The 14,598-nt window shown below is 35.3% G+C and overlaps 2 protein-coding genes across 4 annotated transcripts; both read left to right on the top strand.

Moving 5' to 3' along the window:
* Positions 1–1,140: 1,140 nt before the first annotated feature.
* On the top strand, positions 1,141–2,177 carry LOC149164544 (catalase isozyme 1-like). The gene is made up of 2 exons (XM_089429520.1): positions 1,141–1,941; positions 2,055–2,177. The coding sequence occupies exons 1-2, from the start codon at positions 1,141–1,143 to the stop codon at positions 2,175–2,177; spliced, it is 924 nt and encodes a 307-aa protein (XP_089285646.1).
* A 105-nt stretch (positions 2,178–2,282) lies between these two features.
* Positions 2,283–9,584, top strand: LOC149164543 (uncharacterized). 3 transcript variants are annotated; one of them, XR_016260707.1, is made up of 3 exons: positions 2,283–3,610; positions 3,731–9,038; positions 9,220–9,584. XR_016260707.1 is itself a non-coding variant. In XM_089432092.1 (3 exons), the coding sequence occupies exons 1-3, from the start codon at positions 2,388–2,390 to the stop codon at positions 9,227–9,229; spliced, it is 324 nt and encodes a 107-aa protein (XP_089288218.1). In that variant the 5' UTR covers positions 2,283–2,387; the 3' UTR covers positions 9,230–9,584. The 3 variants fall into 3 exon arrangements, 1 of the variants encoding a protein (XP_089288218.1); XR_016260706.1 differs by having other exon boundaries at positions 2,283–4,996; positions 5,044–9,038; XM_089432092.1 differs by having other exon boundaries at positions 2,283–2,631; positions 8,969–9,038.
* The last annotated feature ends 5,014 nt before the right edge of the window (positions 9,585–14,598 follow it).

The following is a 14,598-nucleotide window of genomic DNA, read 5'->3' as shown; positions in this document are numbered from 1 at the left end:
TCAATGTAACTAATCTAATGCATTTTCACAAAAATTAAATTTCGAAATACAAGCTAAAACAAATGCAAAACGATGTTTTCAACGATTTCCACAGAAAACAACACTCAATCAGTTAGAAAAACAAACATCCCAATGACACCAACAAGCATCCAATGATGACCAATTGACTAGAAACCCTGTAACTTAATCAAATTTCACTTCAAAGCCAATGAGAAAAATTTTGCAAATTAATCAAGGCAATCAATAAAAAACTGACAAATCCAAGCATACAAGATAGGAAAAGATCTTAGGGGCCAAGGCACCATGGAAAATTTTAGGGGCTAATGTTCACCCAGTGGGCTAATATTCCATGATTTTTCCACAAAAAATATTTTCCAAATTCCAATTTTATAAAAGACGATTCGCCCAAATTTTAGAATATAAAAATATTTTACCTTAAAAATAGTCAATATTATATAGATACTATAAATAAAACCATTATAAATTTGAATAATGTTACAAATATATCAATAAATATTTTACAGTTTGCATATTAGGGATTAGTGAGATTCGCTAATATTTTTAAACATCAAGAAAATTTTCCATCCTTCAAATTTTCTTTGCAAGGCACATTGGATTCTAAGGAAGAAACCTTAAAAATTATCACATTTAAGGATCATTGCTACTTTATATACCCAAACCCATGATGATTGGGTTATCATTGCTACTTTTCATAGGAAAACCCGCGAGGGGTCATCATCACTACTTTTTATAGAAAAAGCAGTGATGATTTTAGCATGACCAAACATTGAAGAAAGTTTTTTCCATTGCGACTGTACATCTAAAAACTCACGATGCCATCGCAACTGTGAGAGCTAAACCCACAATGGGGAAGGAATATGAGCAAAAAAAATGATTCCAAGAAATGGAGCCCTTCTGTGCCGTGTTTTGCAGGTATTGAGCTCACCTTATCTCAAAGGCATTCCCTCCAGCCAGAAGGTAATTCAAAGCTTTTTCCCGTCTTGCTTTCTGCAGTAGCTACAATTTTGGTCTTCTAATACTCGTTTTATGAAGCGGCCAAATATTTGACTATTTTTGAAAGTTCTTTCAAAGGATTATTCTGTAATTGATGCTACCCCATTTTTTTTTCCCATATAGCTCATGGGGTTTTCATTTCTCTTGCAGGGGAACTTCGATCTTGTTGGAAATAATTTTCCTGTATTCTTTGTTCGCGATGGTATGAAGTTTCCAGACATGGTTCATGCATTGAAACCAAATCCCAAAAGTCACATTCAAGAAGACTGGAGGATTCAAGATTTCTTCTCTCACCACCCAGAGAGTTTGCATATGTTCACCTTTCTCTTTGATGATCTTGGAATCCCTTTAAACTACAGGCATATGGATGGGTCTGGTGTCCACACCTTTACCCTTGTTAATAAGGCTGGCAGGCAAACCTATGTGAAGTTTCATTGGAGGCCTACTTGTGGAGTTAAGTGTCTATTGGATGATGAAGCAGTTGTAGTAGGTGGGACAAACCACAGTCATGCAACCGAGGATCTCTATGATTCTATAGCAGCAGGCAACTATCCTGAATGGAAACTTTTTATCCAGACAATGGATCCTCGGGATGAGGATAAATATGACTTTGATCCTTTAGATGTTACGAAAAATTGGCCCAAGGATATCTTTCCTCTTCAACCTGTAGGACGCATGGTCTTGAACAAGAATATTGACAATTTCTTTGCTGAAAACGAGCAGCTTGCATTTGCTCCTGCTCTTGTTGTTCCTGGTGTCTATTACACTGAAGATAAGCTACTCCAAACAAGGATATTCTCATACTCAGATACACAAAGGCATCGACTTGGACCCAACTATTTGATGCTGCCAGCCAATGCACCCAAGTGTGCACATCACAATAATCATCATGAGGGATTCATGAACTTCATGCACAGGGATGAAGAGGTTGGTAAATAATTTTATTCTTTTTCTTTTTCAATACCTCTCGTATTACTTGGACATCGAGTCAATGTTCATGGAGAGATTTGATTTTTACAAAACAATTGCTGGAATTACAGGTCAACTACTTTCCATCAAGGTTCGATCCAGTTCGTCATGCTGAGAGATTTCCCATTCCTTCCCATACCCATACTGGCAAGCGGGAGAAGGTAAGATCTCACCACTTCTCAAGAATTTGGTGATAGATCTGTGATATTTAAATACACATGACAGTGGTTGCACTTTCACGACGTGGTACTGTTGGAGATGGAGGAAGAGAGGAAGCATTGGGTTTATGAACGACGCTGTTCATGTGCGTATTTCCTCTATTTTTCAGATGTCAGTTCGAAATGGCGTGAAGTTGTCAGAGCTCGATCTCCTCTAACCCTGATCAGGATTAGCTCCTCAAGAAGATGATCGATGTTCTTCTTTTATTTGGTACTCTTGTCTTATTTATGGTAAGACACCGCTTGTTGATCCGGACGGGAGGAAGCGAACGTGTTATTGTCGTCCGGACCTCGGTGGTTTATGATCGCTTTGGCTGTTCAAAACCTCCGGGTTCAGGACAACAAGAATACCTTCGCCTTTGGTTACGCGGATTTGGGAAAACTCGACTCTCAAACACAAGAAGCTATTGCAACAGCCTCTGTTCATCTGGTATTTTCTAACCCCATATTTCCTTAATAGCTCTAGATCCTTATCAATCCAGATCTGTTAAGAAATGATCGATACTAGCATGGAGCCTTATTATCCCAGTTTTATTGTGTACTAAGAGGTGTCTATTTTTCTTGGCACTCCTTGCGGTTTGCTTTGTTTGATCCTGCTAAGGCTTAAAAAAAATAAGAGTTTAACACAGGTATATCTAAATTTGAAATAAGCTATGTTAGCATGTAAGTCCAAAGATAATGTGGGTCAAACTCGACTCTCAAACACAAGAAGCTATTGCAACAGCCTCTGTTCATCTGGTATTTTCTAACCCCATATTTCCTTAATAGCTCTAGATCCTTATCAATCCAGATCTGTTAAGAAATGATCGATACTAGCATGGAGCCTTATTATCCCAGATCTATTGTGTACTAAGAGGTGTCTATTTTTCTTGGCACTCCTTGCGGTTTGCTTTGTTTGATCCTGCTAAGGCTTAAAAAAAATAAGAGTTTAACACAGGTATATCTAAATTTGAAATAAGCTATGTTAGCATGTAAGTCCAAAGATAATGTGGGTCTATTCTAAACTGGTTGTTTTAATAGTTTATTTACTATTTTAAATAGTTTTAATAGCTATGCAAAACTAGTTGTTCTCTATATGGAGTAATACAAAGACAAAAACACGTACTCAGGGATCTTCTCCATCCCAGGGTATGGAACAACTCTTCTTTATGCAGAAGGCATTGCTCAGGGTTTTAGTTAAAGATCTAATTCCAAATATAAAAGTTTTGTAATGTGTAGAAAAAAGGCATTGAGCCATTGGATCTGAACACACACAATTACAGGTGGTTTGAGCGGAAAACTAGAAGATTTTGGAAATACAATAAAATTGCCGCAACAGCACGGCAGGGAAGCCAAGGTTGTGAGTATTGCGTATTTTGGTGGGAATGAGGGATAACCCTTAAAATATCTTTTCAACTGCAAGAGATCAGGTTACTATCAAAATGTTTTTTGTGTTTAACCTTAAGAGAATATGCAGCTAAGAACATTTTAATATTATTAAATGACAAATTTTACAAGGATTTGACTGGAATGCATCGGTGAATGAATAGCCTTGAAAAAGGCATGGCGATGTTCAGACTCCAGAGGTCATCAAATCAGACTTTCAGAAGTTTAGATGATGTGGATCATGTTGAGCTGCTGCGTGCATTGACTTCACAGTGAGGGATATCCTTGTTTCTGGTAGCTCGATTTTAGTTAAATGTTGCTATACGGATATACTTCCTATCTCAGGAACCAAAACTTTCCATTTATGAGCTAACTGGTATCAATAACGAACATTCTGAAGAACTTTTTTTGGTTGCACGCCTTCCGCCAGACTCTTTCTGTAGTGATTTGAAGTCTGTAGTGATTTGAAGAAGTCACTAAATGTTTTTACATACCAGCTATGGGTTTTTCCCCAGTATCTCCGAGTACTTGAAGCGCTATAGTTTTTTCATGCTAATGATGGGTTGTCCCGGGTATCTCCGAGTACTTGAACTGCTATTTTAAATAATAAATGATTTGGGCTACTGGAAAAACCAATCGCTGCAAAAGATAGAACCCTTCCCACCAACATATAAAGCATAATAAAATTATGAATGGCCGTATTTATGAAGAGAGGAAAGAATGTGTAATGTTTAGTGTGGTGGAAGTCATGGATACTCTTGGAGGGAATCTATATTCAAGCCCATGAAAGACATGTTTAGATGATATTGCTCAGAAATGTAATCTGAAAAATATCGATGTGAAAAATAACTTGTAAAATGGGGAGAAATATATATTCTTCACTCTTGGATTTCCTTCTCTTCCTCGATGGGATGGATGTTTACGGGCATGTTGCTTGCGAAGGCTAAGTGTAAGGAGCTTGTTATATGTAGCCGGGAGAAGGGGTACATGAAAAGGCATCCATGTGATGAGAATTTTGACAATGACTTTTTGCTCTCTGTCATTTTGCTGGTATGCTTCAGCCTTAGCTTTGGATAGATGTCTTTTTTCACGATTTCATTTTGTTTCATAGTTTGAACAGATTGTACAGTACGGTTAGACACTTGTGATGTAGCTCAGAAATCTATTATTAAAACAGTTTATGTCAAGCATGTCGACATGCTCTTTTCTATTACGGGATGGCCATAAATAGGGGATATAACAGAATATGCCCTTCAGTCTTTTGAGATTTTGAGATGAATATGGTGGGAACTTTATGGCAATTTGAAATCTCAATTGTTTTTTTTCGATAATATAATTTTGCAGCTTCAATTTGCTCAAAAAGATATTATTAGGATCGATGTATATTTTTAGACATTGCCTGTTTCTGCATAGGAGAAGACAAGGATAAGGTCATAAAAATATTTGATGGATGTGACTGAAGAAAGGTCATCATAAGGTCATAAAAATATTTGATGGATGTGACTGTGAAGGAAGGTCATCATAAGGTCATAAAAATATTTGATGGATGTGACTGTGAAGGGTGTCACAGCAAGTGTCTTACGCAGGTCAAGACTAAAAGCGCTGTAGCAGCTGTAGGATTGCATCCGAGTATGGGCAAAGTTTTGGAAAAAAAACCTTGGTGGCGTGTGTGGCCCAAACTGACAACTTTTGGATATGTATTCCACCATTCATTTGTAAATGTGTGACAGTGAAGCATGATTTCAAGTAGGAAATATGATGCTCATCACAACCTAACAACTATAATGATATGAATAAAATTGCATTGCTAGCTATCTGTATTTATTTTTGAATTTTCCGTTCATGTGAAATAGCCTATGTTTTCTTTATTTTTCTTGCAAGTAACTGTTCATCTTGATATTTTCCTATTATATGCTCCTTTTTACAGTGTAATATTTTTACAGCCTGTCTACCTGATATTTATTTCTGTTGGTCCAATGGAACAAAAATAAGGTTCTTTTCATTTTCCCATCTTGTTAAAATGTTACTGTTTTCAATATTTGCAGCTTTTGCTGTTATAAAATTTTCTACAAATTTCTAATTTTCAAATATCTGTATAAACTTTTTATCTGTCTATCATAGAAGTTTTCTGTTATAAGGCCAACTGTATATCATAAAATTTTCATTATATGCTAAAAGTTGATGATCACAGTAAACTGGCCATTGAGGGTTCACCTTGTGATGTTATCAATCTAACATGTTAAAAAAGAATTAAATTAAGGTTGAATTTGCGATTATGTAATAATGATATGGATTAAGTGGCAGGTGTGCAAGAGCAGTTACAGTAATAGAAACTGTATGACAGATTATATCATTATACCAACGTAGTAGGTGCTTAAATTTCATACTAAATGTCCATGAGAACAAGGACATCTTTGGCTAGGTCTGTCTTGGAGTTACCCTTGCTAAACCTGTAATATTCTCACTACCAAGTTTGAGATATTTGTCTGTAAATATACTCAAGTTGTTGGTAATTTTCCCTTTCATCGAAGAAAGCTACAGTATAGCTTCTGCTTTGTAAACTTTATGCAACTTTTTAGAACTGCTCAGTTAGAGTCAAATCAGGGTATTAAAATCCATTACTGTGAAGCTTGAAGATTCCAGTCTTGTCACTGAAGGAACCTCAGGAAGTAATGGTCAATTGGAATGGATATTCTTGCTGTTTTTTTTGTCTCTACTGCAGGCCAAAACAAAAATATGTTAAGGCCTATAAATTTTGGTGCCATGATAAGTGCATATTGCAAAAATTCACATCTCTCTGACGTTGGAAATGGACATCATATCTGGTCAAGGCAGTACTTATATGATAGGTATTCCATCCATAATATGAACCTTGTTGGAGATGGAATTCCCTCTGGCAAATATCATTGAATCTAAATCAGCATAGATTAGAAGAGCACTGTGTACATTATCTGTATCTTCATATAGATACAAAGGATTGCATTTGCACCATTTTCAAATTGTTTTATATTTTAGACCCAGTGCCATCTGAGAAATGGACCAAGCTGAGTATCATGATGTATATTTTGTATAACTACCACTCATTTGGTGTGGGACTGGCTCTCTTTCCCAAGGGTAATAATCAAATTATAAATCTCTCCTTCCAGAAAGTTTAAAGACCTGGTTGCCCTTGTGTTGCACACAGATAGGGCACTCCTCAGACAATTTAATTACCTGCACCAGCAGAATTCACAGAAATGGCAGCCTGAATCAATTATATATGTTAAAATATATTGATTTAATAATGCAAATGAGTGCTTTGTTTATCTCACCTTTGGCACACATTTCAAACAAAAGAAGTGGCTACACGCTAATTGCTTCGGCTCCACAACGGCATCTGCACATAGACTTATAGGTAGAAGTTTCGGATTTTGTTGTCTGTTGTTAGAATACAGATAAATCATTGAAATAACAATGTCAAAAAAACGAATATTCTAAGTACCCAGGCATATAGAACAAGTAAGTTCCTTATCGATAACAGATGTTGATGATGCTTGTGTTAAAGCTTTGGAAATAGTGGGCATGTTCCCCACTGTTTTCTCTGAAGTATTTAATACCGTTTTAATACGATTGGATCCATTAAGATTTGAAAATGGACTCTCTGGAAGGTTATGTCCATAGCTGTTGCAAGGAAAGAAACTCACTGATCATTACCTTTTTATAATAATCACCCAAACAAAACAAAGTAGCTTCTATTCAACTACTTCCAGGAACCCATTATTGACAGCTTGTTTTCTAAGTAAAATCTTTGTCATGTTCTTTATTTTACAGAACTGCAAACTGTGGATGATGGTCTCTACCTTTCTTGATCGTCATTATCCTGCTTAGGCTTATCTTCGTTATTCTCCGGTACCTCAAGCAGCTACCCAAACTGATCGGTTGAAGGAAAATTGTTGAGATGTGCATAAGAGGATGAATGAAATTACTTAAATGCAAAGTGATAGTCTCTAGAGAACATGTCTTGAATAAGTGGGTATCCTAGGTTTACCTTCTGATGCCTTGGATTCTATTTCAGACTGTGGGAATCCATTAGTGAATCTATTCTCGAGGGGGTGAGAAACAACAATAGGTAGTGATATTGTAGGTACATTTGGGTAAATATCCATTTCTTTCTTTACACCAACTCTTTCCTTAGGAAAATAAATGTCATTTATAATCAAGGCTTCATAAAACTAGCTACTATCATATCTCAGGTATCTGGCTCCAGAATATTTCATGTATGGCCAGGTTAATAAGAAGATGGACGTGTATCCTTTGGAGTAGTTCTTCTAGAGCTAATAACTGGAAGAAAACCTACACACAGCCAGCGACCCGTTTCCCACAGTCAAATTTGACCCACTAGCAATCCAATCCAAACAACATACACAGAGTGAGTGAGAGCAGTTCAGTTGAGCTGGGGGTTTCCCGGTCTCTAAGAAGCTCGAACCCTTGACCCAATATCTGGAGAAAACCACAAAGACACCACAACACACAGACCAACCTCTTCTTCGCCATGGGGGGCAACGTCCCACGTCAATCTGGCGTGTTTCCTGGCTTTCCACCGCTTGATTCCTGTGAATTCGGCCTCGCAATGCACACATAGTCCATTGACCGCCTTCAGCACTCTGGCTCTTTCCAACTGTAGAGAGATATGACGAAACCAGTGCACCTGACCTTTATATTCTAACGCAAAAGCATAGAAAGATAGTAATGGATTCATTCTCATCGGTATGGACGCTCACTGTTTCTAATGGAGAGAGGGGAAGCAGAGGAAGAAAAAAGCCGACCAATAGTACCCACTTCTAAGCTAGCTTCGGATTACCTAGCTATACCGGGTGCATTTATGTTATTTTTCTCTTGCTCTTATAAAAACAACATCAGTGGTTTCAGTGTCCTGCCTTGTAGTTGTTATATATGTCATGGCAAGCTATCTTGTTATAGTAGAATACCTGATATGCTTGATATGATAAAAGTCAAACAGTTGACTTTGTTCATGTCTATCAAAAAACAGTTGACTTTGCTTAATGATCAGTTAGCTTTGCTCATGTATATCAGAATTCTCGAATAGTCATATCCCTGTATTGAGATTTTATTCACATGATCAATAATCCCCTTCTTATCCACCTATGGCTTTACATGCAATACCGTCCTAAAGCGTTATCCTGTAGGTACACTTCAGTAAGTTTCATATGTGGCCTGTTTTGTGCCCTGGCTCACAACCTCTTGTTTCCAGTCTACATATACTATTACACAATACTAGATATACTTGCACTGATATGCCCATTGATGGTACCTTCTTCAGCGATCTGTGGTCACAGCTTGTAGCAGCTTTAATTTTATTTCAAATGTCTTGCCATTCTAACATGTTTGTTTTTCCTTTGCAGATTTTCTTGTCCAGTGTGCTCCAAATCTGTCTGTGATATGTCTAAATTGTGGGAGAAACTTGACCGAGAGGTAGATATTTTCGACAAGATGAACATCTTGAAGTCAACTTGCAATGGGTTGTATAAAGAGTAGCTTATTAGATGTGTTTTTGCTAATTTTGATTTCTCATATTTGAAATTTTCTTTCGTCCAATGGCAATTGATTTTTTAAGTTTCTTGAGTGGATTCTGATATTTTTTTTTGTCATGTAGGTTGCTTTGACTCCAATGCCTCAAGCTTATAAGAACAAAATGGTAAGTTGTCTGATGGTAGCGTGAGAGAAAATACCTCACCACTTTCTCGTCGGTCATTTGAGCAGGTTTGGATCTTATGCAATGACTGTGGAGTAACTTCTAAAGTAAATTTTCACATTGTTGCACACAAGTGTCAAAGTTGCAACTCTTATAACACCTGGCAGACCAGGGGAGGTCCTTTTGCAAGTTCATGTGGATCTCATCTTTGATATTCTCAAATGTTCAGATTCGTGTATCCCACTTTACCACTTGTAACGTTGCCTTAGCACTGCCTATGTAGCATGAAAAACAGCGGTACTGCAAATTGCTATGCAGTGGCATTACTGTAAGAATTCATTGTAACCGTTGAGTTTTCCACAAACGAAAAATTCAATAATTCCAATTTAATAATACCATTTCATAAGGTTTAATATTTAATTAAATTTTATTTTAAAAACTAAAAATAATTAATATTTAAAATATATTAAATTTGATTTACAATAAAAACAATAATATAAATTATAAATTTTATTTTTGTGATTAGTCAATATAAGTCGAATGACTAAGGCTAATTTTATTTGGTGCTACATGCCATTTTGTTGCATTAGGCAAATGACCATTGGTTTGGATCTCTCGCTATCCATGAATGTGTTCGAGAGTACTCTAATGCAAGTTTGAAACTAAACCATCCCAAAGAAAGTGGAATTCTTGGATCCCATAGTACAAAACCTTGATTTTAGCTATCTGTGCAGTTCCCTAGTTGATTTTTGCGCATACACAAAGAAGACCATTAATAGTTGCACATAAGTACGCATTGTCTTCCATTATGACTTGCGAACATGACTTAAAGTATGTAAAAATGAAAAGTAAAGTTTAGAAGCATTGTTGAGAGCATCTATCACAACCAATAAGCTTTGAATGGGTGCCTATTTAGTATTGATCCCTCCTATCATGGAGTAGCTCCCTTTCCTTTGTGGAACCTCTATCCCACTAATAGTGGATCTCATCCCTTGGAGAATGGATCCAAAACTTCCCATTCCTGGCCTATAAAGCCACTACAGGTCTGAGGATTTGGAGAGGACGGTTGGAAGTAGGTTTATGTTGTTGAGATTAGGTTGGAAGGCTTTTCTTGCAAGGGAGAGTGTTGGATATTGTAGAAGGGACTTGCAACATCAAGCCTATATGGTTGTAAGGCTTTTCTTTAGTTTTATGAAGATAAAAGAAATTGTTCTTTCTCAATTACATCTTTATTGATTTAATTTGTAAGATTTCTTGATCACCTACATGGATTTCGGATGCATATTCATCAGTTTATATATAATTCGTTAATTAGTCCATTTATCTCTTTGGTTATATATTGTATGCTTTGATATCTTATTTGCCTATGTCTTTGCAGATCTCTTTCAAGATAGTATGGATAAGCTGTCAGGAGCGATGAGAGGACATCTAGAGCATCAAGGAGAAAATGGTCAAAAGCTTTGAGGGACTTCATCAATCATTTTGTTAAATTGGTAAGAGGGTTCTATCATTCTAGTTGCTTTCAGTTAATTAGAGTCTAGAGAAAGGTAGTAGTACCCTGTTTATTTTTTACAAGGGTTATTTAAAGTTTAGGGAGATCGCTATTGTCTACAAGAGGGATAAGTCCACATAACATATGGTCTCACGGTTTGTTGAATTTCCACTACAACTTAGACACCACTAATTCTACAACTTGGTTCCCATTCATACTGTGTGCAATGCAATGTCTAATATTAAAGATTTACATTAGACTCTATAATTTATTTAGGACAAGTTCTTTAACAATGTGGGTTAATTAGAGTTGACATTAGAGGTTTCTATGAATTTGACATTTGAATTTCCCAAAAAATCAGGATGAAAAGTTATTTTACTTAAAAGTATTTTTTTCAAAAGTAATAATAATAACAATAATTCCTAAAATTTTAAGATTTTAAGGATTTAAAAAAAAATAAAAAATCCTATTACAATGATTGAAAAATGAGCACATGTTCATTTGGTTCAAAGTGCAATGTATTTAGTGTCTTTATGGTTGGCAGTTATGAAAATATTGCTTGTTAGTTGGGCATGCAAACCCACAGGTATTGGTCTCCTTTGTTTAGTGGTTGGATATGTAATGTTGTTGTTGTTATCATTAGCCTTGTTTTATAGCAATTTTCTTTTTTGGCTAGTGGAAATACATTTACCAACTTGGTGTCATCAAGATTTGTAGAAGGTTGTAGGAAATTTGTGAAAAGAAAGAAGCCAAACAACTTTGCAATGAGGTCATTCATTTGCAATAAATCATTGTTGTTGTTAAAACACATACAAAAGTTAATAGGAAGAATTAGGATAAATCTTGTGATTAAAGAGGTCTCTTGGACTTTTGTGAATGTTGGAATTCCTCCATACAAACCCTAACATATAACATGTCCAACATATAGCTCATTTCGAGGAAGAAAATATATATGTCGATCCATAACATCACATCTAGGATCTGTACTTGCATAAATAGGTTTTTTTGTTACAGTAATTTACACTTGAAAATTTAAGATAGGCAATCAAGCCATCATATTGTTGAAGAAGATATCAATAGTTGACTTGGGAAATATTCTTATTTCTTCTAATGTCAAACTAAGGATGAAAACCAAACTAAATTCTACTACACTGGGCTAAATAATGCATCAACAAGCCAAGAGAATAATTAAATGAACATTTCCCATCCCAAATCAAGCCCAAGAAAGTGTCAATCTTGACACATTCTAGACCAGAAAACCAACCCACAAATAAGCTCTAAATCAAACTGCAATAACCCCTTAAATCCAAAATCAAAGCCCATTTAGAATGCATTGTCATCCACTCTGAGTGCCATCAAAATGAACCTTACTTCAAAGACAATAAACTATAACAATAGAAATCCTGCTCTAGACAAGAAGAAATGAATAAAAAAAAGCAGACACAATATAAAGGAAATGGATTATTACCACTTCATTCACAAACACTACATAACTCATCTAACAACACAGAAATGGCATTCAAAAGTTTTAAAGCATCACCAAGAGGGATTACAAACTAGAAAGAAAAACAATTTTCACATTAATATTTTAAAAGGTGTTATAGAGATATTAGCAACAATTAGAAATAACTCATTCTGAGGAAGAAAAAATTGATGTCAATCCAGAACATCACATCTTGAATCCGTACTTGCAAAAATATTTTTTTTCTTATGGTAATTTGCACTTGAAAATTTAAGATAGGCAATCAAGTCATCATATTGTTGAAGAAGATATCAATAGTTGACTTGGGAAATATTCTCATTTCTTCTAATGTCAAACTAAGGATGAAAACCAAACTAAATTCTACTAAACTGAGCCAACTAATGCATCAACAAGCCAAGAGAATAATCAAATGAACATTTCCCATTTCAAATCAAGCCCAAGAAAGTGTTAGTCTTGACACATTCTAGATTGGAAAACCAATGTAAAAATTAGCTCTAAATCAAACAACAATAACCCCTTAAATCCCAAGTCAAAACCCATTTAGAATGCATTTTCATTCAGTTTGAGGGCCATCAAAATGAACCTTACTTCAAAGATAACAAAATATAAAATCTGAAAATTCATATTGATGTCATAAATTTCGAGCCCTATTGCCAATACCCATTATCAATTTTAATAAATTTTGAATTTCTTCCACATTGCAAGAAAAGAAAAAACTCGAAGGAACCAGAGAGAATATACACTATGAGGTTCAGAGATCACTTGTATGCAGTAGTAGAAATTAAAGATTGCAGAGACAAAGAAACTCATAATCTAGTAGTAGAAAATTAGAATTTCATGTGGGATGTGAACATTTTATATACAATTGATAATTTCTCAGGGGTTTACCATGACTATCGCATGTTCATCTCTCTGATTAACTAATAAAAGAATAAAAATCACTATAATATTCACTGTACTAAAACAACAGTTCTCATATTTTGTGATAAACAACACTAATATCTTGGCATGCTTATTTTCTCTATTCTTATAATGTCTACAGAGAATCCAAGAAAGAAGTACTGAAATAGATACAACATAAGACAATAATGAATATAAATCCAACTATAACGAACTAATATCCTATACAACACGTACGCATAATAATACAATGAAATGGGTGTGAATTCCATCAAAAAGAAACATTGTGGAACCCTTTTAACTACATAGCAAAGTTGTGGAGATAAAATCACTTCGCAAGCAAAGCACCTTTAACAAAGAGTCTCAAGAAACTGCAATAATCCCTTAAATCCCAAATCAAAAACCATTCACAATGAATTGTCCAAACGGAGACATTTTTAGTAACAAAAATTATATCAATCTCAAATACTATTGCAAAAGCAAAGTTGCAAACAAATTTTGGCCTCAATTAAGAAGTGAACTACAAAGCCCAAGCCACTAAACTAGCCTCAACTTAGAAATTAACATCAAAAGCCCAAGAATCTGTAATAACCCCCTAATTTCGAAATCAACATTCAGAATGCATTATCCAAATAGAGACATTTTTAGTAACAAAAATTATATCAATATGAAATCATATTGCAAAAGCAAAGTTGCAAACAGATTATGGCCTCAATTAAGAAATGAACTACAAATTCCAAGCAACTGAACTAGCCTCAACTTACAAATTAACTTCAAAATCCCAATAAACTACAATAACCCCTTAAATCCAAAATCAAAACCCATTTAGAATGCATTGTCCAAACAAAGACATTTTTAGCAACAAAAATTATATTAATCTCAAATCCTATTGCAAAATAAAAGTTGCAGACAGATTATGGCCTCAATTAAGAAATGAACTACAAATCCCAAGCGATTGAAATAGCCTCAATTCAGAAATTAACTTCAAAATCCAAAGAAACTGCAATAACCCCTTAAATCCAATATCAAAACCCATTTAGAATGCATTGTCCAAATAGAGACAAGCCTCAATTTCGATTCAATGATAGTAGAGGGAAAACTCATATACGAATAGACATCAAGACCCAAACCCAATAACACTAAAAACCTTAAACCCTCCAACAAAACCCAAGTCGTCAAACAACAAATTCAAGTGTTGAAAAACACAAAACCGCAACCAGAGCTAAATTCCCAACAACAAATTCAAGTGTTAAAAAACACAGAGTGGTTGGTAGGATTTAGAATCCTACTGGAGAGCTGCAAAAGACACCACCATGTCCAAATGTTTCCCAAAACTTTATCAGACGTCTTCAACGTTAATGATACAAATTACCTGCAACAAAAATAGAGAAAAAATAGTTGTGAATAATAAACACAAAAAGTATAGCCAAATTTGCCAAAAAAACCCTAGAAATTCACCAGTCAG

The sequence above is a fragment of the Pinus tabuliformis genome, chromosome 5_1, assembly GCF_031772625.1.
Source record: "Pinus tabuliformis cultivar Carrire ecotype Pingquan chromosome 5_1, CPIR1, whole genome shotgun sequence".
In the NCBI taxonomy this organism is placed as follows: domain Eukaryota; kingdom Viridiplantae; phylum Streptophyta; class Pinopsida; order Pinales; family Pinaceae; genus Pinus; species Pinus tabuliformis.
This window is presented reverse-complemented; position numbering and strand designations above follow the sequence as displayed.

What these genes read in the sequence shown, in the direction of transcription:
- LOC149164543 (XM_089432092.1), top strand. Translation starts at nt 2,388, where the DNA reads ATGATCGATGTTCTTCTTTTATTTGGTACTCTTGTCTTATTTATGGTA. An exon ending in CAACAGCCTCTGTTCATCTG is followed by an intron (nt 2,632 to 8,968) that starts GTATTTTCTAAC and finishes TTTCCTTTGCAG; the next exon opens with ATTTTCTTGTCCAGTGTGCT.
- LOC149164544 (XM_089429520.1), top strand. Translation starts at nt 1,141, where the DNA reads ATGGGGTTTTCATTTCTCTTGCAGGGGAACTTCGATCTTGTTGGAAAT. An exon ending in TCATGCACAGGGATGAAGAG is followed by an intron (nt 1,942 to 2,054) that starts GTTGGTAAATAA and finishes CTGGAATTACAG; the next exon opens with GTCAACTACTTTCCATCAAG.